At 37.9% G+C, this 25,269-nt stretch overlaps 1 protein-coding gene across 2 annotated transcripts in view; it reads left to right on the top strand.

The window, feature by feature from the left end:
- CCDC141 (coiled-coil domain containing 141) overlaps positions 1-25,269 on the top strand; it is a 238,239-nt gene that overhangs the window by 136,087 nt on the left and 76,883 nt on the right. For both annotated transcript variants that reach the window (XM_055289881.2, XM_055289880.2), the window contains exons 7-8: positions 6,178-6,372; positions 20,832-21,004. In XM_055289881.2, the coding sequence (XP_055145856.1) occupies positions 6,178-6,372; positions 20,832-21,004 (368 nt within the window). The remainder of the gene's footprint in view (positions 1-6,177; positions 6,373-20,831; positions 21,005-25,269) is intronic.

The raw sequence follows: 25,269 nt of genomic DNA, 5'->3' as shown, positions 1-25,269 counted from the left end.
CACAGCTAATTTGTCACTGAATTAACAGATGAGTCACTAGAGAAGCAGAAATGTACCAACTGGTGGTGACTGTCATTGCACTGCAGTAAAAGTAGGGCTCAAAAAGCAAAATCTTCCTGAAGCTACTTAACAAGCTTGGAATAAAAAGTGTACCTCTAGCTGGAGTTCTTTGCTCTTACCCACAAGCTCTCCCTGGTTCAATCACAATGATTTTCTACCATATGTCTGGGAGGTGAAACAGCACACTTCTTTCATCTCTAGGTGAAATGCAAAATCACAGTTCTTCCTGTGTGCAATCTGTGCCTTTGCTGGACTGCATCATAGTGAGGGCAAAGTTCAAATGGCGTGTAGACACTGAACTCAGCAAGCATGGGAGACTGAGGCAAGACACTTCTCTCCAGAATGACCCTGACATTTGTATAGGTCAGCATAGAAATGCCCCTGAAGGGAGCATGAGGAGAAGAAACTACCACCCAGTTTATAATCCAACTTGACATAATCAGAGTTTCAACTTCTAAAGGGCTCAATGCCACTCTTCAAAAGCATAAACATTTCTGTAAAAAAAAAAAAAAAAAAAATCTTAAGCGGACTTTCAAATATTCTATGATTAAAATTGCCAGGTTTGTTTTACCATCTGCTAATGCAATCATGTAAAATTCTATGATTTTGTGTCAGTGAGTTAATTCTAGTTGTTCTGAATGGAATTGTAGACTTGAGGGTTAAATAAGAAATAGGCTATATCTAATGAGATGGTCTAGGAATCAGCCATGCTTTGGGAACTATACATGAACTCAACACATGCTTCTGCCAGATTTGATTTTGGCCAGTAATCTCCACAGTTAATATTTTTTGTAGTTTTCGAATATATTCCCTATTGTTTTTTGGTCCACCTTTCCCCCACTTAAAACTTATATTCTGAAGTCAAGCTTATAATGAAAATTTACCACCTGATGTTGAATGGTTAAAATCCCCTCATACACAGGGAAGTTTTTGTGTGAGCAAAAGCTTACTAAACATACTGTGGTTATTATTATTTTTTCTTTTCAGTTGGAGCAGCTAACATTCTTACTTTTTGGATCTGCTTGCTGGATAATTGTTATGCCAATTCATAACTTCATTTAAAGAGCTAAGCTAGGACTAGCAGTAGGGGGAAGGAAAGAAGAAATCTTTTTCGCCTTTTTGTCTGTCAGCACTAATCCTCTTAAAAGTACCCTTTCAATCAAGGGATCCAAGAAAAGCTCAATTTCCTCAGGAAATGGAATACTGAAAGGTACAGTTAAAAAGGTTCCTACTGTGAGTGAAAAATGAAAATAACGGAGTGACCTATGGAGACATCACAAACCTGGGAACACACAGGGCCTCACGTCTGTATTGGGTCAGAGATATGCACGCATCTCTGTCAAATTGAAAAGCCAAGGAAATGGAAGGCTTTGGCTTTCTGCTGGTGGGGACAAGTACTGGAAATATTTTATTGCAAAGTGACTGAGACCCTGTTAGAAGTTTAACACTTAACAGGCAGGCAGCAACGGCTTAGAGAAAACAGAAGGAGATTTTCTCCATTGGGCTTCTCTAGCCTTGACAAGGGTGACAACTATATTTTTTAAATAGCGTGATGGATTCAAATTGCTCTGGAAAGTTTCATCTTAAAAATAAAATGGGGGAAGTGTCCCCTATGAAAAATGTCTGGGGAAATAAATACATTGCCAGCATGGTATAGAAATGCATCAGAAACTGCCTATAGATTGCCCAAAGAAAACAGAACCAATTTTCCGAGAAGATTGAATAGAAATATTGAATGACCCAGCTTCATTTAATACCCACAGAGTTCATGTGAAAATGTAATTAAGAAGACTGGGGATGGAGAACAAAAAAAGATAAGAGGCACAAAATGGCCCTTTACAGTTTCTATGGAAGGTCACAGTCCACTTTTTATAGCACGATGTCAAGCACAAGGTTAAAGTGGGTTTTCAAAGCCTTGGCTCTACTCCAGAGGTCTCTCTTTAATGTTGTTTGCAAAATTTATACTGAAGGCAGATTTATGAACATTGTTGGAGAACAGGTATTTCTCTTCTTATTCATAGAGAAGAGGTTTATTATTTTGGTCCAGTTGCTAAGCAAAACTAAGTCTGAGTTTGGGCTGTAAATTTTCAATTATATCTATATTAGCTTTGTGTTTATTCTGAAGTAGCGAGCCTTCTGATTTCAAATCTGAGAATCCCAGGGTCATATAAGATTTTTATCACCTCCGAGGTCTTGTCCAGGCCATATGGAAGTTTTACGTAGGCAATTCCAAAATAATATGGTTAGTCATTCTTTGATGAGAAAAACAGTGTATCAAGACTGAGAAGAGCTGGGGCTGGAAATCTGGTTGAGATAGTAGATTGTAGAGTCAAACTACCTGAGTTTGAAATTTGGCTCTCTCTCTTACTGATGTTGACATCTTGGGCAAGTCGGTAATCTCCCTTGGCCCTAGTTACTCCATCTGTAAAATGAAGATAATAACAGTTCCTACTTCATAGGGATATGATAAAAATTAAATGAGATAATGCGTGTAAAGCATTTAGGACACCACTAACATACAGAAAGAAAAATCAACCCTTACCATCTTGCAGACAGTTAAGACAACATCCTAGAGCTTAGTGTTGTTAGACTGAGCATGCAATGGCTATATTTCATTTCTACATATCCTAACTTCTGCATTTTCCTTGCCCCTGTTTTTCTAGGCCCTCCCCAGCTTCTCAATATTCATTAAGTTGTCTCCCCCATTCGCACAGAAGGTTCTGATCAATGCCAAATCTTTTTAAAGAATTACCTGCTTTATTCTGCATCTTTACACATTAAGTATTTCTCCACCTGAGTTTGAGTATTAATGCCCCACAGATCTTAACAGATAGAAGAAGAAAGGATGGTACAAAGAGAGGAAATGAACTAACAGAGGAGCTGGAGAACAGGGACAAAACAAAGAAAGAAACAGAAAGACTTGTGAGAGCTGGTGAACCCAATTGGGGATTCAGCTGCTCTTAGCTATAGAACGTTTTTCCCCAACGTTGTTCCAACTGGAGCATTGGTCCCCTGAGATGACTAGCAAACAGTTTACTAATCAAGAGAGTTTGTCCAAAATATTCCACACTGCACTTTCCTCTAGGAGAGTCTCAATGCACATTAATACATTAAAGATGCCAGGCCGGGTGCGGTGGCTCAAGCTTGTAATCCCAGCACTTTGGGAGGCCGAGGCAGGCGGATCACGAGGTCAGGAGATCGAGACCACGGTGAAACCCCGTCTCTACTAAAAATACAAAAAAAAATTAGCCGGGCGTGGTGGCGGGCGCCTGTAGTCCCAGCTACTCGGAGAGGCTGAGGCAGGAGAATGGCGTGAACCCAGGAGGCGGAGCTTGCAGTGAGCCGAGATTGCGCCACTGCACTCCAGCCTGGGCGACAGAGCGAGACTCCGTCTCAAAAAAAAAAAAAAAAAAAAAAAAAAAGATGTCAAGAAGTACTGCAGTAAAAAAACACAAACAAAAACCACAAAAAAACCCCATTTTACTTTGTTTCATCTCATAAGACTGATCAATACTTAACACTAATCAGTAACATTTAGGGAAACATTTCACTGCCATTATTTTACAACTGGGTAATGGGAATACCCATAAATAAAGAACACATTTTGGAGAGCTAATGAACCAAAACTGATGGGCAGAAAAGTGGGGCTAACATTTAGTGAGTGCCTATTATGTGTGCCAGAAATTGTACTGTTTTAAAAATATTTGCTCATTCCCAGTAGGTTAAAGTAATGGTTTTTAAGTGGGAGTGGTAATAAAAGTGCTTTATGAAAGAACATCTTGGCACGTATTAGTTTTCCTTAAGTGGGGACACAATAGCTCTTTAAAAATTGAAAGATCTTGAGAACTCACGTAGCCCATATCCATGCTTAAGAGTGTTGCTTTTGCATGCACTGAGAAATTGCAGATTTTGGAGTCTATCCTCAGTTCCCTGGAAGGTAGCATGAGACAAAGACCTGTGAACTCGTCCTGGTACTGCCTCTTACTGGATATGTAACCTTGAGTAGCATACTCTTCTGAACCTATGTCAGTACTAGAAAAAATATCTAATTTAAGGGTTTTGGAGGATTATAGTTATAAGCCACAATTTTATATAATTGATACTTCAAATAATTCAAATTTCTTACTCTACATTTTATACTCCTGTATTCATTGATCAAAATGTTTTTCTCTTGCACCTAAAACTATAACAGGTTCCATGGACACCACAAAACAATATGTACAGTTTCTATCTTAACACCTGCTAATTATTATTTAAAATACTATTGTATTGAGTGTGTGTGTGTGTGTGTGTGTGTGTGTGTGTGTGTGTGTGTGTGTGTCTGGAGTTCAGTGACACGATCACAACTCACTGCAGCCTCGACTTCCTGGTCTCAAGCGATCCTCCCATATCAGCCCCACCGAGTAGCTGGAACTACAAGCATGCGCCACTATGCCCAGCTAACTTTTTGTATTTTTTTGTAGAGACAGGGTTTTGCCGTGTTGCCCAGGCTGGTCTCAAACTCCTGGGCTCAAGCGATCTGCTTGCCTTGGCCTCCCAAAGTGCTGGGATTACAGACATGAGCCAAAGCACAAGCCATTTTATTCTTTCTTTATATTCCCCAAGGCATCTGTCTTAGCATAGTGCTGGGTAGGTAGTAGTACCCTAGTAGTTACTTTGTAAAATGAATGAATGGAAACAATAATGGCAAATTGCACTAAAATTGTACTTATTTTACACAATGTAATATAACAAATGTAACTTAATAATAGGATACTTTGTACTGGTAGAACAAGGCAGGATGGAGTCAGACTGAGACTTCTGAAATCTTGTGCTAAATTTTCCATGCTTCACAAGTAGCCTATGCCTATCACTCAACCTCAGCTTATATAGATACCAGAAGATTCACTAACAAGACAGCCATGTTAGAGATAATCATTCTTTTATGACGGTGGGTCTGACTTCAGGACTTTTGCAAGAAACTTGAATTTCCCTTCAAATAAATTGAATGTAAATATGTTTGGTTTACTCTAACTCATATTTTAATTCTGTTTAATGTTTTTCCATCCTCATGCAACAAAAAGTAAAAAGCTACCTCTTTTCATTTTCTGAAAGGTCTATATACCATTAAGAGTGAAGCCTTGAGTGGTGAAACTGATATCATGAAGGAGGAAATACCAAACAATAACAGCTATTCATTTTATGAGAAGTAACAGAACTTCACTTTATTAGGTTGGTGCAAAGGTAATTACTTTTAATGGCAAAAACCGCAATTACCTTTGTACCAACCTAATAGCTGTACGTGTAGGCAGACACAAAAACAACAGTCATAAGACATGTGATTTCTCTTCATTTCTTGTACACATTTACCCACATTGACAGTGAGACTGAATTGTGGGAAAGATATGTTTTTATACTTAAATGAATAAACATTGGACAAAATGAGTTCAAGATTTAAAACTGTTGTTCATTGTATAAGGGGTATATTTTTAGGTGGAGTTCACAGAAATGGAAGTGACCTGTATTCAGGTCAGCTGGGAGCTCTGCCAGTCACTCATCCCAACTTCCTGCCTCTTTCTACTCTCCCTTTTCAGCCTCTTTCTGTGTCTTTTCCCACTACATCTACATGGTACTCAAACCTGTAGTGAAGCATTTACCACTACAGAATTTACTACACTTTCATGATTTGAAAATCGAATGGCAGATTTATGATATACTCAGCATATCTAAATATTCTCTGAATCTTATCGAAATTATTAAAAAAGATGTCTTTGTCAGTTTGAGTTTCTATAACAAAGTAACATAGACTGAATGGCTTGTATACAATAGATATTTGTGTCTCATTGTCCTGGGTGTGGGAAGTTTGAGATCAGTGTGCCAGCATGGTAGAGTTGTGGTGAAAACCCGCTTCTGGGTTGCAGACTGCCAACTTACCGTATCCTCACATGGTGGAAGGGGCAAGGCAGCCCTCTCAGGCCTCTTTCATAAGGTCACTAATCATCTCCCAAAGCCCTACTTCCTAATATCATCACCTTGGGGGTTAGATTTCAGCAGAGGAATTTGGTGGGGGGACACAAGCATTTGGTCCATAACAGGGGAGATGTATAAAATAAACTTAATAAGAATGATCTCTTGCAGGAATGGAATTCTGCTGTTGAGAAGCTGAAGAGTGAGGCACTGAGAATTCTGCTGTCAAAGGACTACGTGGAGAAAGAACACCTCCAGCTCTCTCACCAGAAACTGAGTCAGCTTCAAGAAGAATTTGGTCAACTCATGGTGGAAAGGAATACCTGGTTAAAGAAGGCAAATGAATTTTTTAACAGTGCTAACAAGGTCAGTGTGAGGTCAAGTTGATAATTTTCGGTAATCAGGCAGACTAGTGAAAGACCCATTACTTCAACTGACTGGAACAATCACAGAAGTCAAAACTCCATGTAAAATTTCAAAATTGATAGCAGCAAAGAGAGCTTTTAACATATATTCCTAATATGGCCATTATTTGATTCTCAAAACTAAAAGACTGTTTTCACATGTAAAAGGTGACTTTAAAAACAACAAACAAACCTCGTGAGGGTTTTTTGTTTTTTTGTTTTGTTTGGTTTGGTTTGGTTTGTTGGATGGTTTTTGTTGTTGTTTTGAGAAAGGGCCCAGCTCTGTCAACCTGGCTGGAGTGTAGTGATCATAGCTTACTGCAGCCTCGACCTCCCGGACTCAAGTGATTGTCCCACCTCAGCCTCCCACGTAGCTGGAATCATAGGCACTTGCCACCATGCTTGACTATTTTTTTTTTTTTTGTAGAGACAGGGTCTCACTATGTTGTGCAGGCTGGCCTCAAACTCCTGGGCTCAAGTGATCCTCCTGCCTTGTGGTCTCCCAAAGTGCTGAAATTGTAGGCGTGAGCCACCATGCCTAGCCTCATGAGGGTTTTATCTTACAGCTGCCACTGGTCTGTTTTGGGGGGACACTTGTGCCCACATTATAGCGTTTCCCATGGAGGAAGAGAATTATCATAAATGTATCAAAGTTTAAAAATACCTTAGAATTTTTACGAAACGCCCTCCTTTTTTTCGTCCTCTTTTATTTACCAGGTAAAATATATATGAATATTGCAAGCCTTTTTGCACACAAGCCATAAGGCTAGAAACAGTGCCTTAGCCCGATTGTTCCACCTTGGTCTTGCCTTTTTAAGTGAGCCAGAGTGAAATCTGGCTGTGGACCATCTCCAGGTCTTCTTGAGTTGGAGAAGTGCTCTGCTTCTCCTCTCTGATTCATTGGATGTTGATTGCAGCAGGTGGTTCCTGCTAAGTGGCAATGTTCACCTGTTCACATCACTTGAGTACAGCTCAGTATATGAGGCTGGTGATATTATCTGAAAATTTTTTCTACCTTTTCCAATGTAATATACACCTTCAAATGGTGTTTTTGGAATTGTTTCGTACCTTAAATTTCACTGATGTTTTCAAAACAGACAATGTGGCAGGAAATGAATGAGGAAACCCTGGAAGCTAGGTACATTGTGATCTAAAATCACAGCATCAACACTCTGAATACAATGTCCTGGTGTATATCAAAATAGTGACTTAATTTTGAACTTCTTTACTAATAAGAAACTTTTTGAAAAAATAAATAGTAAAATTTCAAAACAGAGGTGCTAAATTGTGGTACAATGTTAAAGAAAGATTTATTGTCAGATTATTTGTCATTTGGGGTTTCTTTGTTTTAAGAGAGGAAACAGATATACCGTATTACTGGAGCTATTGAACTAATTAGATGTTAGTTGCTAGTTAAGTTTCTCCTCAGTAATTCTGTTTTTGAATAAGAGACTTTTAAATTTAAATTGCGTGTTCATTCTTCAAAATGAATGGGTCATCTACAGGTCAGTTAATATTGTTTTTAAGCAAAACAGTTATCAAACATTGCTATAAAACAATTCTTCCAGTACAAACCCTATAGTTTCCAGCCTTGCAAAATGTAGTTTCTCTCTTTCATTCCCATTCTCTTACTCTTGTTTTCTCTGCTCCCACTATTTTATACTTTGCTGGGATATTTTTCTGGGTTTTAACAGAGAAGGAATATCTCCTGCAAAAGTCTTTTTTTTTAAAAAAAAAAAAAAGAAGAGAGCGGTTACTTTCTCAAACTCATACACTAATTCAGGTCAGATTGGAGCAGAGAATTTATGTTTCATAATCACAAAGACTTTTGATTTCTAGATTCCCCATTTTATCATTTGCAAGCCATGGCATGCTAACTATACAAATTATAATAAGCTCCACTGGGATTTATCCACACTATAGCAGGTTCTATAGCCAAGTGGCACTCGGAATAGTGTTAGAATCCTTTCTCCCTTTTCAAAGCATCCAGGAAATAATTTCTGACTCCAAATCTAAGAACTCAATGTGAAAGATGATGGATATTTCTACCTCAGCAAAAATAGAAGCTGGAGTTTGGAATGTACATGTTTAATCATGACTGTTGAAATGAATTTTTTCCTATATTATTAAGTAAAATAACTATTATTTATACTATATTATTAAGTAAGATAAATGATGAAATTATGTCGTGTAAATATACTTAAAGAAGAAAGCTCTTCTTGTGGCTTATAAATGGTATTTTTCTTTTTTATTTATATTGTAAAACCTCCAAATTTTACAAAAATTTGACCACTTTACCCAATTTTTAGCATGACACTTATAGCCCTAGTTTAAATAAAGAACTGAAGTTTTAAAATTAATATAATTTCAAAATCCCTTAAAATTTTTTTTCTAGAATAAAATTCTGTTTACACTAGTGAAAAGGTATGTTCAGTTTATATAATCAATTATCTCCGAAACACTGAATTTTCCTCTTGAAAATTCACTCTGTTGTGCCTTGAGTGCACTGGGTTTCCTAATTGTGAACATGCCCATTCTTAGATGAAGTCATGCTCTCAAGAACTGTGAGGGGTTTGAGATTTTACCCTACATTCAAGCTAACATGTTAACTTATCACAGTTTCATGGATGATTAAAGAAGACACCTGACCTCTGGCTCAGAGGTGATTGATTATACCACAGCAGCAGCCAGAGTGTCAGCATGCCCCATCAATTCTCCCAGCCCCAATTCCCCCTGAGTGATGCAGATGGGCCCAGATGGATATATGCACCCGCACCAGGTGGGGTTCAGGAGAGGAACCCTAAGCTTGGGGAATCTGTAGTTTTACAGCAAATAGGAAGCACGCCTGCTCTTTATCTTGGAGGGCAACATCACCTCAATCCTGAAGGTTGCTAGTTGCAGACCCGACACTGAGAAGTGGCCCAGATATAAAGGGATCAGAGTCTTGTATTCTTGACCTACCAGTGAGATGTGTAGAAGCACAAGAGATCCATGAAGAATTTTCTCTCCCAGCACATGCAAATCGGATGTTAGCACTGCAGGGGTAAAAGATGAAGTCAGCACTTTACAAAAGGGTACTTTCCTTGAAAATCAATTTCATTCTTGAAAAGTGGAATTATTTTTCAGCAAACAACTTCTTGTTCCAAATTCGTTGAAGCTAGGTCAATATGCTTTTTCAATTTCTATGTCAAATACTAATGTATGAAATTTGTTAGTATAATGGGCAATATATAAATGAGTGAGTGGGATAGCTTGAATATCTGCTTGGTAAAAAGTGAAATATATGATTTTTTAAATATACTTTTTACTTTTTTGAATTTTGTTAAAATAAAAAATAAATATCTAATTTTATCTGCAGAATAGACTTAGTAATTTTCTCATAGCATATATATTTCTTTTTTCATCCAGGTTTTATCATATTTCTGGTTAAAATCATTGAGGAGTCCCTCTTCCCCCTTTTCCTTTCACTTTCTTTCTTTCTTTTTTTTTCAGGGGGTGGGGACAGGGTCTCACTGTCACCGAGGCTGAAGTGCAGTAGCATGATCACAGCTCACTGTAGCCTTGACCTCTGGGGCTCAGGTAATCCTCCTACCTCAGCCTCCCAGGCAACTGGGATGCCACCACACCAGGCTAATTTTTTGTATTTTTTGTAAAGACGGGGTTTTGCCATGTTGCTCAGGTTTGTCATGAGCTCCTGGGCTCAAGGGATCCACCCTCCTTGGCCTCCCAAAGTGCTGGGATTATAGGTGTGAGCCACCATGCCCCACCTCCTTTCATTTTCATTCATTCCCCTCTCTAACAATTCTAGATAGGGATATTATTATTTACTAGAAATATTTTACAATAATTTATTATTTAAAGGTGAATTCATGAGAATAATTACCCTTCTCTGTAGATATTCACTTATTTAGTATATATTTATTGAGCCACTGCTATGTGTCAGGCATTGTTCTAAATGCTGGAAGATAAATAGCAGAGAACAAAACTTACAAAATTTGTGAAATTCAGTAAAATATTAATTATCACTTAATTGCCCACATTGACAACAGTTCCCCCACTGCCTTTGTCCAGTGGCTCCAGGAGTGCAATTGATTGCCTTTAATTCTGCTAGGGTTTGATGATTACCCAAGGTTCAGGAATGTTTCTCACCCAGAGGAAGTGTCTGGCAGCCTGTGGCTTCAGATACGGATGTTCGGACCTGGAGTGAGCAGCAGGTGGCGATGTTGAGATGGCGTTAGGAACTTGCTGCTTGCTGTAAACCAACCACTGGATTCAAGTGGAGTGAGCCATATAACTGAAGAATCTGATATACTTCCTGTTCTTTCTAGAGTTTCCTAATGTGTTTGGTGAATGAACCTATTTGTTAAATCACTTAGCAGAATATACGAGTAAGTGTCAGTTGTCGACATTGACTAATAGCTGATTGGAGAAGAGTTCCTCTAATTATCAGATGTTACTAAGACTTATGAGAACATGGCATGAAATATGAATATAGCACCTATTAGAATTACTCATCTCGATCCTCCAAAATATTCATCCTTTGGGATTATAGATTATCTTATTTATTATACTTCTAGTGTGTTCACAGAAAACAAGCTATGGTTGATATTTATTGATCACCCCAAATGTATTTATCATTGTTAAGGGAATGTAGTTTGAATCAGAGATAAATACATAATATGTTTCAAAAACAGAATGGGGTGAGCCTGTATTTACAGGACAGCTGCAATTGAACCCAAAACTGTAAAACATGACTAATTGGCCATAACGTATTTTGTCCTATGCCTTCCATTCCCAGGCACATGATTTCATTGAAGAAAGCAAGCAGAGGAAACTGAGGCCAAATCCATTTTATGAACATGGTCTGATTTTTGGGTGGTCAGCCTGAAAGCAAAGATGAAGGAAAAGTTGGAGTGGCCAAAGAAACACACAAAAAGTAGTTTGAAATGTAACAATTGTCATAGCTTCCATTGTTTCTGCCATAGCTATTGAAACATTAATGTCTTTTAAGAAGATGATGTTGCTTTTTCAAGATATTTACAGTGATGCACAGTAATGCTTATAGCAACATCATTGTTTCAGATGCAAACAAAATAAGCATGGAATTTGGTACACTTTTTTTCATTTATATATACGTGATATATATGGGATCTTACCATTTTCAAAATAAACACATTTTAGGCCCAACTGATGAAATAAATTAAGGAAAATGGTCCAGTTGTAAAGATTGAAATTTTAAAAAACCTGCCCAAGTAGAGTACCTAAAAAATATTATGCAGAAGGAATTTATTGAGGTAATAGAAGTGAATTCAAGAAATAGGATAAATGTTATTAGATATCAAGGAAAATATAATTACTTTCAGTTTCATAATTCCTCAGCAGCCTGTCTTAAATTCCTCTTTTTCAGAACAACTCCCCTTTCTCTTAGAAATAACTAAAGCCACTTATGTTCCCTCCCTCTCTTCTTCCATATTTGCATTCAGCTAATATGTTGTGTTCCTATTCTTGCCATGCATAAAATGGGTTTTTGAGCGAACGCAATGAAAGATATAATCTCTGCTTTCCAGACTTTCTCAGTCAAGTTTAGATGAGAGGCAAGGGAACAGAAGTGCACTGGGTTGTGGGAAAGCTGTGATGGAGTAAGCCCAAAGCATTAGGGCACACAGAGCAGAGACCCTTAACCTGGCTCAGGGAAAAAGAGTCAAGGAAGGCTCCCCAGAGGAGGTGATCATGAGATGAGTTTGAAAGGATGGGGCAAGAAGGGTCGAGGAAGGGCTGGATGGCACAAAGTCATGCCATGTTTGGGGAACCTAAGATAATTCAATTTGCCAGGAGTGTAGGGTGTATACCAAAAGTGATGAGAGACAAAGGTGGTAGAAGCAGGTGGGGAGATCAGGAAGCGTTTTGAATAGCATGCTAAGGAGTTTCTATTTTCTGCTGAACATGTCTTTATATATGCAGAGATATTTAAGAATTGAAAAAGTCATGATGATGCAAACCTCACCACAAGAAGCAGATGATGTCTTAATTTACCCTCTTCCTGTACTCCCTCTGAGAGAATGATGACTGTAGGGTTTAGAAACCTTTGATTTTAGAGCTCAGAGGTCAGGCTATTTAAACCACAGCAAGTATTTGATAAATATGGCTACATTATTAGCATACAATTATTAAAATAGATATATCATAGAAAAATTGTAGAAAAACACCTTTAACATCTTAAGTGTCTCAAGAGAGCTCACAACTCAGTTCATATCTAATAGGCTGATAATCAAGATGTTCAATTTTATTTTCCTCACTCATGAATACCTTTCACATTTAAGCTGTCAATGGAGTTCTAACTTAAGAGTGTATTAGTTGGTTTCTCTTCTATGTGCAATATCAGATTGTTGCATCTCTCTGTTGGCAGTAAACACATTCTGCCTAGTATTATAGTTATTTATTTCTGGGTAGATTTCTTTTGCTAAATTAAAATTTCCTGAGGGTAAGAAACATGTCCTTTTCACTTTGTGTTCACCAGAACACTTAGAACAGTGACTTCTAGTTAGTGGGTATTCAATAATTATTTGAATGACTAAGAGCAGTGGAATATTATAAACTGTAGAGTTTCAAGGCCAACTACATGAAATTGTTCATAGGAGATTATATTGATCCAAGGTACTTGGGACTTGACCATTTTAAAAGAAGATAACTTAATTACTTTAATATACAAGGAACACACATTTTAAGCTTCATCTCTGCATCATATCTGAGAAGGCAGGTCATGCTGTGCAAAGGGCTTGTCATCTACACATAGTGCCTCCTCTGAGACATCTCCAGGCAGCACTAACTGCTTATTTTGTATCATTTCCATAATATTTCTCTGTATGCCTTAGAGAGAGATTATGTCCTAATCTTCTTTGTGTGTCACATACATTCAAAAAACTTTTGTCCTTTGGGTATATACCCAGTAATGGGATGGCTGGGTCAAATGGTATTTCTAGTTCTAGATCCCTGAGGAATCGCCACACTGACTTCCACAATGGTTGAACTAGTTTACAGTCCCACCAACAGTGTAAAAGTGTTCCTATTTCTCCACATCCTCTCCAGCACCTGTTGTTTCCTGATTTTTTAATGATGGCCATTCTAACTGGTGTGAGATGGTATCTCACTGTGGTTTTGATTTGCATTTCTCTGATGGCCAGTGATGAGGAGCATTTCTTCATGTGTTTTTTGGCTGCATAAATGTCTTCTTTTGAGAAGTGTCTGTTCATGTCCTCTGCCCACTTTTTGATGGGGTTGTTTGTTTTTTTCTTGTAAATTTGTTTGAGTTCATTGTAGATTCTGGATATTAGCCCTTTGTCAGATGAGTAGGTTGCAAAAATTTTCTCCCATTGTGTAGGTTGCCTGTTCACTCTGATGATAGTTTCTTTTGCTGTGCAGAAGCTCTTTAGTTTAATGAGATCCCATTTGTCGATTTTGGCTTTTGTTGCCATTGCTTTTGGTGTTTTAGACATGAAGTCCTTGCCCACGCCTATGTCCTGAATGGTATTGCCTAGGTTTTCTTGTAGGATTTTACTGGTTTTAGGTCTAACATATAAGTCTTTAATCCATCTGGAATTAATTTTTGTATAAGGTGTAAGGAAGGGATCCAGTTGCAGCTTTCTACATATGGCTAGCCAGTTTTCCCAGCACCATGCTGCTATAAAGACACATGCACACGTATGTTTATTGCGGCACTATTCACAATAGCAAAGACTTGGAACCAACCCAAATGTCCAACAACGATAGACTGGATTAAGAAAATGTGGCACATATACACCATGGAATACTATGCAGCCATAAAAAATGATGAGTTCGTGTCCTTTGTAGGGACATGGATGAAACTGGAAAACATCATTCTCAGTAAACTATCGCAAGGACAAAAAACCAAACACCGCATGTTCTCACTCATAGGTGGGAATTGAACAATGAGAACTCATGGACACAGGAAGGGGAACATCACGCTCTGGGGACTGTTGTGGGGTGGGGGGAGGGGGGAGGGACAGCATTAGGAGATACACCTAATGCTAAATGACGAGTTAATGGGTGCAGGAAATCAACATGGCACATGGATACATATGTAACAAACCTGCAGATTGTGCACATGTACCCTAAAACCCTAAAGTATAATAAAAAAAAAAAAAAAAAAAATGAAAAAAAAAAAAAAAAAAAAAAAACTTTTGTCAGATAAATGAATAAATGACTGGCCATGTGACAAAGCAATTTACATTTTGAGCTTGAGTTTCCTCTTTTCTAAAATCAGTCTAATAATCCTTATCTACTTCAGAGAGTCTCATTCAATAATAAAAGTTCTTATAATTGGTGATAAATTGTACACAATCTTTTTGGGATACAGTTGGAATGTAAAGTAAATGGAATTGTAGGGTATTAAGTGAAAATTAGAAATGTTTGCTAGCCTGACACTTTGCCAAAATAACAGTAGATTTTGGAACCAGGATGCCTGAGTGTGAATCTGATCTTGGACATTTATTAGCTCTGTGACCTTGGGCAGTCACTTAACTTCCCTGTGCATCTGGCTTTTTTAACCTGTAAAATAGAAGTACTATTGGTACCTTAAAAGGACATTGTGCTGTCTGAGTAAGTTAATACATGGCTAGAGCACAGAACTGCTAAGCACTCACTAATTGCTAGCCATTATTCTGTCTTTATATCTCTAATGTGATGTAATGCTTTTGTTCATTTTTACATTCCCAGCACATAGCTGAGTACATAGTCCATAGATTTCCATGTTTTTTGAATAAGTGAAAAAATAAGTGCTTTACACATTATAAATGGACATTTTCTCTATTAATATTCCCAAGATCATCTTAAAGTCATTTAGGTCAACTTAGAGAAAAGAAACCAGAAATTATAACTAGTGACTAGCTGCCTAAAGTGCTATTGAATGGGTCTAGATGTATTCCTCAGAACAAGAGATGGTCAATGCATAAACTTCCTCCATTCCTTGTTGATAAAATGCTTCAGATACATACCACTTTCAATCCCAAACCTCTTTTATTCCAGTGTTTCCTCAGCTTTCCAGATTATGAGAGAAAAGCTTCCATAGGTGCTAATGGCATTTAATACCTCTCATTAATACCATGAATTCACCCTGGAACAAGGAGGGAGCTCTGGGGTCCAGCAGCAACTGCCTTTGATAGGCAAGGAATAAGCTGGAGCTGCAGCAGGGGACAGCAAATATTGGGAGCTTAAAAATCACATCACCCCTATACTCTGGCCTTCATGGCATTTGAAAGCTTGGACAGATGTGGGGAGGACCTGAATTAGGAATCAGTTCCCCAGAGTGGGAACCACCAGAAGTTCTCTCAGGTGATGTATAGCAAAGGAAACTGAAGCTTTTGTTCTTTGTAACAGAACCTAAGGGAAATCTGAATCTCTACAGGTGATGGAATCTGGTGCTCTAATTAGAAGCACTAATTAGACTCAATTCAGCACTTAGCTGAGTTTTGTGTTTTTGGTAATTATAAGCATTCCAACAAAATTCTCTCCAGCCACTAGACTCGTGGAAGGAAATTTTCTAGGTTCTGCTGTTTTCCTTCTGTTGTTGTTCCTGTTTAATGTTGACTCTCTTCAAGTTGGTTAGTCAAGAAGCAAACAGCATTACTTATTAAACACCTTTGTGAAACAGCATGATAGAATTCTGCTAGATGACTCACGGCTCTTGTTTGAATTCGTCTTGTAGATATTTTTAAAAGAATGAAATATGGCATGTCCTGATACTATCTTTATTTGATTTGGTGCAGGCTGCCTTGGGTCCTGTACTAAACAAGTGAAAAAGGAAAGGTCTTTATTGGTTTTGTAAAGAAGAAACACCAAGCAACTCCTTGGTCTTTACCAAAACAAGACCGAAAGGAGCTGATTCATCTTCTTATCTGCCTAAAAACTGAATAGTACATATAAAATGTTCAAGAAGAGCTAGGAACCAGAGGGATAAAATATTATCCTTGTCCTATATTCTTTTCTCTCAATCCAGTCGTAGTAGCTTTATTTGACTTGCACATACAAGGTTTGAAAAAAGAGAGATCTGTGAAGGAAAAAAGACTAAAGGGAAAACACTACTTCCAAAGGAGTTTATATGGGGGTCACAGTGTTCTTATTGCCAGAAATAATATGTTCTGTACTGTGTGTGCAGCAAAGGGAGTCTTTCCAGGCTGGATCCAGTATATCAGGTTCTTTATGGATTTGGTAAATAGAAAAGCACTCAGTTCTATTTTCAGGGTAGATTAAATGAGAGCAATGATACTTAGATCATTTCTGGAACTGGCACATGGAACTGGCAAATTCTGCATGGGAATAAGAGAGATGAGCTTTGTGTATAATTCGGACAATCACAGATAGTATAGTCTTCTTGAAAGTAGCTTCCTGTTAAAGTCCAGAAATTTAACTCTTATTTCTATGTCTGCAGATTATTCCTATTAGGGTTTGGTTAGGATTGAGGTCAGTATCCAGCCCATCGTACTAATAGGTATTCTACAAATGTATTTGTTGAGCTAATGAGGGAATAAAATCACTTACCTCCTTTCTACTGCTGTAGTTCTATTAAGTGTGATACACAGAACAATTTATAGTAAATATTTTCCTTACACATTTGAGAAAAAGCTCTGGAAGATAATTTGACTATTTTGATTCTCATTATGGGCTATCTTTGTCCTTGATATATCATTCCCTTCTTCTAGTGAATGCTTAGTCTTTCAATTTATTTCCATTTTATTAGGAAGTAATACTTTTATTATAACATTTAGGAGGGGGTGGAGTGGTATCACACATGCATTCAATGATGTTGTGGTTTTAGCATCTAATTCCAATAAAGATGAGACCAATGCCTGAGGATTTGAGAGTGGCAGATGTTCAGTGGGGCCACCAAGGAAAGGCCCATGTGGGATGAATGACAGGCACCAGGTGGCCATGCTCTTCTCAATGACTTTTTAAAGATGGGCTCAATCAATCAAGATTTATAATAACAGCCAGTATTTTCCAAGTACCTACTATATGTTTGCCATGAAACCCACTTACTTTTATATATTTTTCTTCCTAATTCTCAAAACAACAAACATGACATGTATTAAGGTTATAGTAGCTTTATATTAGAAAATGGGGTTAAATATGTAGGCAAGAAAAAGCACTTTGGAATTTTCTATTCTTTCTCCATTCACACTGAAAACTTGAGAATTATCTTAAGGGAAGAAAGGCGAGAAGGCTGTGACATTTACATAGAGACTTTCCTTTTATTTCTTCCTTTAGTGTAGCTCAGGGGTTCTCAATTCTAAATGTGAATATGTGTTACTATATGCACTAATTCACATATATTAGACTTTAAGTGTGATTTAAGGGAGTTGAAGATGATTTTGACTATGCCAGATATTTGCTTTAGGCATTTGACTTTAATACTAAACCTCGGCTGGGCGCGGTGGCTCACACCTGTAATTCCAGCAGTTTGGGAGGCCGACGCAGGCAGATCACAAGGTCAGGAGTTCGAGACCAGCCTGGCCAACATGATGAAACCCATCTCTACTAAAAATACAAAAATTAGCTGGGTGTGGCGGTGTGTGCCTATAATCCCAGCTACTCGGGAGGCTGAGGCACGAGAATCACTTGAACCCAGGAGGCGGTGTTTGCAGTGAGCTGAGATTGTGCCACTGTACTCCAGCCTGGTGACAGAGCGAGACTCTGTCTCAGAAAAAAAAAAAAAAAAAACCTAACCCTCAATTAACAACAAACTCCACTGTATTCAAAATAAGTAACACAAATTTTAAAATATATTTAAAATTTTCAGAAACAGTGGTTATTGGCAAATGATGTTTCAATGGGTTATGGAAGGATAGAGAAAGTCATTAAATCATCTTTCTTTTTCTTTCTTTCTTTCTTTTTTTTTTTTTTTTTTTGAGACAGAGTTTCACTCTTACTGCCCAGGCTGGAGTGCAGTGGTGTGATCTCACCTCACTGCAACCTTCATCTCCCGGGTTCTAGTGATTCTCCTGCCTCAGTCTCCCAAGTTGCTGGGATTACAGGCATGTGCCACCATGCCTGGCTAATTTTTTTTTTTTAATTTTTAGTAGAGACGAGGCTTCACCATGTTGGCCAGGCTGGTCTCGAACTCCTGACCTCAAGTGATCCGCCCGCCTTGGCCTCCCAAAGTGCTGGGATTATAGGTGTGAGCCACCGTGCCTGACCAATCATCTTCTTTTCTAACATCAACACTTTGTTGCACTTGGCTCCATTGCCAACCGCAGGAAAGCAAAAGAATCAGATAAAGAAGAGTTCTTCAAGTTCAAAGTTTCTTTAATTAAGTTCTCTTTCTTTTACAGTCCTATAGTATAAGAGAAATCTCTCAACCTTTCTCTGTATCTTTTCTACCTTATAAGAAGGAAAGGCAGAGACATATTTACAAAAAGTAAGTTTTAAAATCCCTCCTTTTCCGCCCAAGATTACAACTTTCTCTGACATAGCCCTTCCTTCTTAAGTCTTCCAAGGTAATCCTTTGCCACATGGCACCACAGCCCAGGATATAAGAGCAGTGGTCTCAGAGTCAGGAAATTGGGTATAAATCCCAAATCTGCTCTTTGGTAGAAGTGTCACTTTCTGCAATTTACTTTACCTCTCTGAGACTCAGTTTTCCCAGTCATATAATGGGGATAATTTCTTACTTCCTCTTAGGGCTGTTAAGGAGAATGTGCCTGGAACTAAGCAGGCTTTCAATATTCATTGACTGAATAAGAATTGTGCAACCCACAGTATTGAAGCAAGCACGTAGTCCGTTCTTATTAAACTATAGTTATTATTATAACTTCCTCTTCGCTGCTAAACAAGTGAGAATGATTTTGTTTTAAATATTCTAAATAAACAGAATTGCAGACATGGGAGACATGAGGACATTGGTGGTGAAATAGAATACCAGTGTATAAGTAGGAAGACACTGTTTGAGTGATATTCATAAATTCGAATTTTGTCCAGTTCCAATTCTGCCACTAGATCTCACCCCCTGAGATGGCAGCAGGCGCAGGGGCATGAGTGCATTTGTGTACCTCCATCACCATAGCCTCTACATTTGGCTTCGCCTGTGTTGCCCCAGCATCAGCTCAACCTTGCTTGCCTGGTCTCCTTCAGGTCTTAGTGGTACTGGACTCATGAGCCCACCTGTCCTCATTTATTTTGGTCTGGGATCCTTACCTAGGGTCTTCTGTGGGGTCTTCCTGCTCTACTGGTCAGCTCCTGGCAAGCTCACTGGCTTCCAACTCAGCAACCCAGGGAGGCTACACTTCAAGGCCCTGCCTCACTACACAGCACTGCCCAGCTGACTGTGTTAGGACTATTTTCCAGATTGGTACGGAACATTCCATAAGGTGGCTTCTTCCAATAGTGTTAAAGGTCAATGTGGCAAGACCTCCCATGCCATTCAGATTTTCTTCAATGTACCATTTGTTCTCTAGGTCAAAATTATTCCTAGAGACATTAGGTGAGATATCAGGAGACCTACAAAGACGACTGCACTCTGCTTTCTCTCTTTCTCCTCATATACCCACAGTATTCTTTCATTGCCTTTATATCATACGCTCCTCCATCTTAATACCAGCTAAGCCTTAATGGCCCAGTGGCTAACTCCTCTCTATTTTATGTTAATTCTATGAGCTTAATCTTGCATGCTGGGTTGTTGATCTGCTAATAAAGGAAGAAAATAAAGGAATTTTAAAATCTTCTCTCAAGACAATATCTTGGTTTGCAAGGCTATGTTTTTTATGCATAATCCTATTTCTGCATGTCAGAAGCTAAATATTACCTTGGTCTTACTCTTTGCATGCCTTCAGAACAAAATTCTAATCTCTTCTGAAGACAGATGGATGCCTTGGATGGAATAGACTGAAGGTCTTATATCTGCAAAAGCAAGAGAAAAAAAGGACATTCATAATTTCTTGAGTATTTCCCTACAGTGTTTCAAGAGCAAAGTGGAATTTACTGGGAAATTTCCTCTAAGGAATATTACAGAAACATTCTTGCCATAAAAGCCAGTATAATGTTTTTAAATAACTCATCTATTATTTGTATACAGTGTAAAATATACAAAATAAACCAGACTGACTCTCCAAATTCTATGCAGTTACAACTCTTTGTGTTGTATAGATACATTCTCAATGTAAACTATTTTGGTGATTTTATGGTATTGACATTTAGTTATGCTGAACTAAGCTATGATCAGTTTCCCTAAATGGAACCCTAAAAAACTATACAGCTGTTTTCCAACAACCTTCCAAGATTTAGATGGTTGTTTTTTGTTATAATGAAACTAATAAATTGTTTGGCCTGGTTTAATTGCTAGTTTTTTGTGTACACGTTGATGCAGATTTTAAAGTAGAGAAGCAGAAAATGAAAGTATGTTTTCTTTGGCAGGCATTTGATGTACTTGGAAGAGTTGAAGCTTACCTTAAGCTCCTTAAATCAGAGGGTTTAAGTCTGGCTGTTTTGGCAGTGAGGCATGAGGAATTACACAGAAAAATTAAAGACTGCACAGCTGATGCTTTGCAAAAGGGACAAACCTTAATCAGCCAAGTAGACTCCTGCAGGTGAGTAAAGTTGATTTCTTTCTCAGTGTAACAAGCTTTTTCACAGTTTCCACAACGTGCTAAAAAATAAGATGCATGATTGTCTTTTTCTGGTTCTGATGTTTTGCTGCATTATGATATGGCTTAAAAGGATCTATTGAAGTCTGATCAACAGCTATTCTGAACACAGCCATTGCTCATCCAGAAGTGAGGCCATATTCTGAGCCTGGAGACTTACATATGCTAAAACTTTCTGTTTACTCATTTCTGAGGAGGGGAAAGGGAATGGACAAAATAAGAAATAGAGCTTTAGTTCCCAAGGCTATTCAAACCCTAGCATCTTTATGGAATAGCTCCTTCCCTTTGGTTCATGAGTCTTGAGTCTATCCTGTCCTGTCTTTTTCTTACTGGGAGAAAATAAAATACCACAATTTCCTTCCAGTTATGACCTTGGTGGCTCACCATGCAAAACCCTAAGTAAACAGTGACAATTATTAATCCAACAGCATGGGCACCAGACCCCATGCTTTTGAACAATGCTCTGGGTGGGCCTGTTTTATGAGCACATTTGGTGAATGCATCAGTGTTGAGCTTAGTGGGCATGAAGAGAGAGAAAGACCTTGAGAAACAGAGAGAGAATGCAGTAGGAAAGTATGGGAAAGAACAGGGGTTGGAAGACAAAGGGGAAATGGCAGAGCAGATAGTGGAATGCATATTGACCAGGAAGAAATGAAAGCAGGGCTTACATTTTTCACAGAGAGAAACAAAAAAAATTATAAATGGGTTAGACCCAGTTTTTCACCTTCCATGTCTACAATCTCCTTGAAACTCAAAGATATTCAATTTGAAGAACCATGAAATAGGTGAAATGTGATAAAATCATTTTATTTCTGTTTAAACCCTTGTTCTGTTCTATTTTAGACGAGTTTAAAGGCGTTGATTTGGTAACTTTGGGTTTGGGGATCATTCTTTCCAGAAGACAGTCTGAATCTGGACAGAGGTATTTAACCCAGGGTTTGTGATGTTTGCTACAAACAAGTTGTGCTACATGCACAACTAAGATTAGAAATAATCCAAGGTCTTCCAATAAAAGCCAAAAAGTTGAGGCTATTTGAAGACAAGGGATTCTCCCCTTTGAAAAATGAATAACTACATTTTTTACTAAGTTTCTTTACTTTAGCTCCAAGCTGTGCGTTAGGTAATAGGGGTGTCCACTAGGCTTCAGGAGTTTCAAGGTGTTTCCTCCCATCCAGGCACAAAATATGGATCCAGGAACTCCTCCTTCTCCTCCTGTTTTCCAGCTTTTCCAGAATGTATAAATGTCTTGAACAATACAGAAAACATCCTATGGGATAGAAGGGACACTTATTGTGCCTGGACTCGGGGTACATGTTGGACATTGATTTGAGTTATATGATGACTGAATTAACCGGTGAGGTTTCCAGTTATAATTTCAAAATGGTCCAGTCTCAGTGTAACAAATGGGTCTCAAAGCACAGACAGATGTTATTTCTCTGGTCAGGCTACTCTTTGCTTGCAGCACGTTCCCTGGCTGTGGAAAGGTTCCTTTCACACATGGGGAGATCACCATGTAGCTGAAGACCTCTGCCCAAATCTCTGGAGTACTGTTTGTGGGTTACTCCTTCCTATCTGGTACCCTGTCCACAAATTCAAGATGCCTTGACCCAAAGCCTGGTTCCTGTCTTCTCAACTCAGCAAGAACTCCAGGCTCTGCTTAGTTCCACCTCTCTGAGCTTTGATCTAAAAATTACCTTCCAGGCAATGAACTAGTGCAATCATAAGGCTTATCTCATGTATTTTCCTTCTCTGACAGATCACTGCGCTGTGCTACTAATTGTTCAGTATCTGAAAACCATTGCTCATGTACTCGTTTTTCTAGTTGGTTAAGGCGTGAGGGTAAATCCAGTCCCTGCCTCTTGACCAGAAACTGAAGTTCCCTATTTAGTTTTGATGTTTAACTCCTGGAGTTAGAAAAGTAGTCACAAGTTTTTACTGCTGAATTTTATCCTGTTTGCTCTAATCAGTAATTCTTTGTTTTCAAAACTTAAATATAAGAGGAAAGCTGCTTTTATTTTATATACATTCTATGTTTGAGGTTTTACTGACTGTTTTTAGCCATCCATTTTGTAATGGCTGATATGTTTATTTGCTTCTTTATGTGCCAAGAGTGGTGCTGTCTCATTCAACTACAAAAAACTCTATGAAATGGACATCTTCATTTCATAAACAGGAAACTGAGACTCAGAGAAGTTAAGTTTAAATGTCATGGCATTATTTTTGACACTCTACATGTATGAAATTAAACTCCCTTGCCACTAGTCTTAGTTTCCTTATCCATACCAGTTTTCTTTTTACCTCGTTTGCTCTTTTTGGTCTTAATTTTTACATAATTATTGTTTGTCAAAGAGACATCTACAATCCTGTTTTTCATGATACAGACTGGTTTCAATAGAAGAAATAATTAGGTACCATTTCAAAAAGCTTGAATTAATGCTTAGGTAAGTGGGTTTAAGAAAATCATTAGCAATATGGTTTCTGTCAACATTGTGGTTCCAAGGTATTTGGTTTCCTTGATATTTTATAATATTTTATAAATCAATACTATTTTCATTTTGCAGGAGATGCTGAAGATAAAATAAAATTGTTTCTTGGCAAAGGACATTTTTGGATTCAGAAGGTAGATCTAGAATAAAAACCCATTAAAAATTGAACTGAAATGCATTAGACTGTCGGTGGCAAACTAGAGCCATACATTGCTACTGACCTCAATCCCATGCATTCTGTTTGGGATTTGCTTCCTTTCCTCATCTAATAATTAATGTGCTCAATGAACTGAGTCACCATCACAGGAAAGAAATAGAATGTAAGGATAGTATTTCGAGTGCAGCCACTGCTGGAGTGAAGATGGAGTTTAGAATGCTGGCAATGGAAATCAATGTAAATTTCAACAGAGCAAAGCAGATATTGTTGAACATCACAATAGCTTCTGAGACTTCTGAGTGCCAGCCACACTCATGGGACACAATTTATTAAGGTTCCTATTACCAGACACCAAAAAACTGGTATGGATAAGAAACCCAAGACTTCACGTTAAAGGAATTTTAGTTCATACATTCTGAGTGCCAAAACAATGCCATGACATTTAAACTTAATTTCTCTGAATCTCAGTTTTCTCTTTGTAAAATGAAGATACACATTTTATAGAGTTTTTTTAAATTGAGTGAGACAGCACCACCAGTTGAGCACAAACTCACTTGTTTATTGAGGCCTCTCTATGTGCACCACCATCAGCACATAGAGAGGGCTCAATAAGCAAGTACAGTGATACATCACTTAACAGTGAGGATACATTCTGAGAAATGAGTCTTAGGTGATTCTGCTGTCGTGTGAACATCATAGAGTGCACTTACACACATCTTACACACATACCTACACATACTTAGACATGGTATAGCCTACTACATAGCTAGGCTAGCCTATTGTTCCTAGGCTGCAGACTTGTGCAGCATGATACTGTATTGAATATTATAGGCAAATGAAACAATGGTATTCATGTATCTAAACATAGAAAAAGTACAGTAAAAATACAGCAGTATAATCTTGTGGGACCACCATTGTTGACTGAAATGTTATACAGTGTATAGCTATACCTTTTTACTTTCTATATAAAGAGCTTAAAAAAATACTGAGGGTAATATGATTGTTTCAAATGATTACAACACAGTCAGTTGTATCAAATTCTATTCATTTTCACTAACTGGAAAGGTAATATTTGAAATAGGGAAGATAAACACTTATCTTAATGTAATAAAAGCCTTAATTTAGTATTGAGGCAGGTAAGAATTTCAGAGGCCTTTGATCTGATTTTTTTTTCTGTTAGTCAAAAAACAGGACCTCAGAAGTTTACATTTATCTGAGATGAAGCTTCCTTAGTAAATCTGAGACCCTTTCATTATTGTTCAGTAATCACTACTTTATTAGGAACAGACTTACACTGTTTTACTATCATGGAATCAAATACATTTGAAGTTTGAGCAGTTTCAGAAAGCAAATTGTGGTTATTTACATGTTTTCTTGCCTTTTCTATTTCCTGCATTTAATCTGATGATAATTCCAAGTCATTACTAAATAGTTGTTATCTTTTTGGAATACAATATCTGTCACATAACCACTTTAATTTTAAAAGCATTTTAGTGCATTCTTTATGATGCTTACGAGTGTATGTAATAACAGTTGCCTTAGTCCATTTTCTGTTGCTGTAGAAG

Source organism: Symphalangus syndactylus, chromosome 8 (genome assembly GCF_028878055.3).
Source record: "Symphalangus syndactylus isolate Jambi chromosome 8, NHGRI_mSymSyn1-v2.1_pri, whole genome shotgun sequence".
NCBI classification, from domain to species: domain Eukaryota; kingdom Metazoa; phylum Chordata; class Mammalia; order Primates; family Hylobatidae; genus Symphalangus; species Symphalangus syndactylus.
This window is presented reverse-complemented; position numbering and strand designations above follow the sequence as displayed.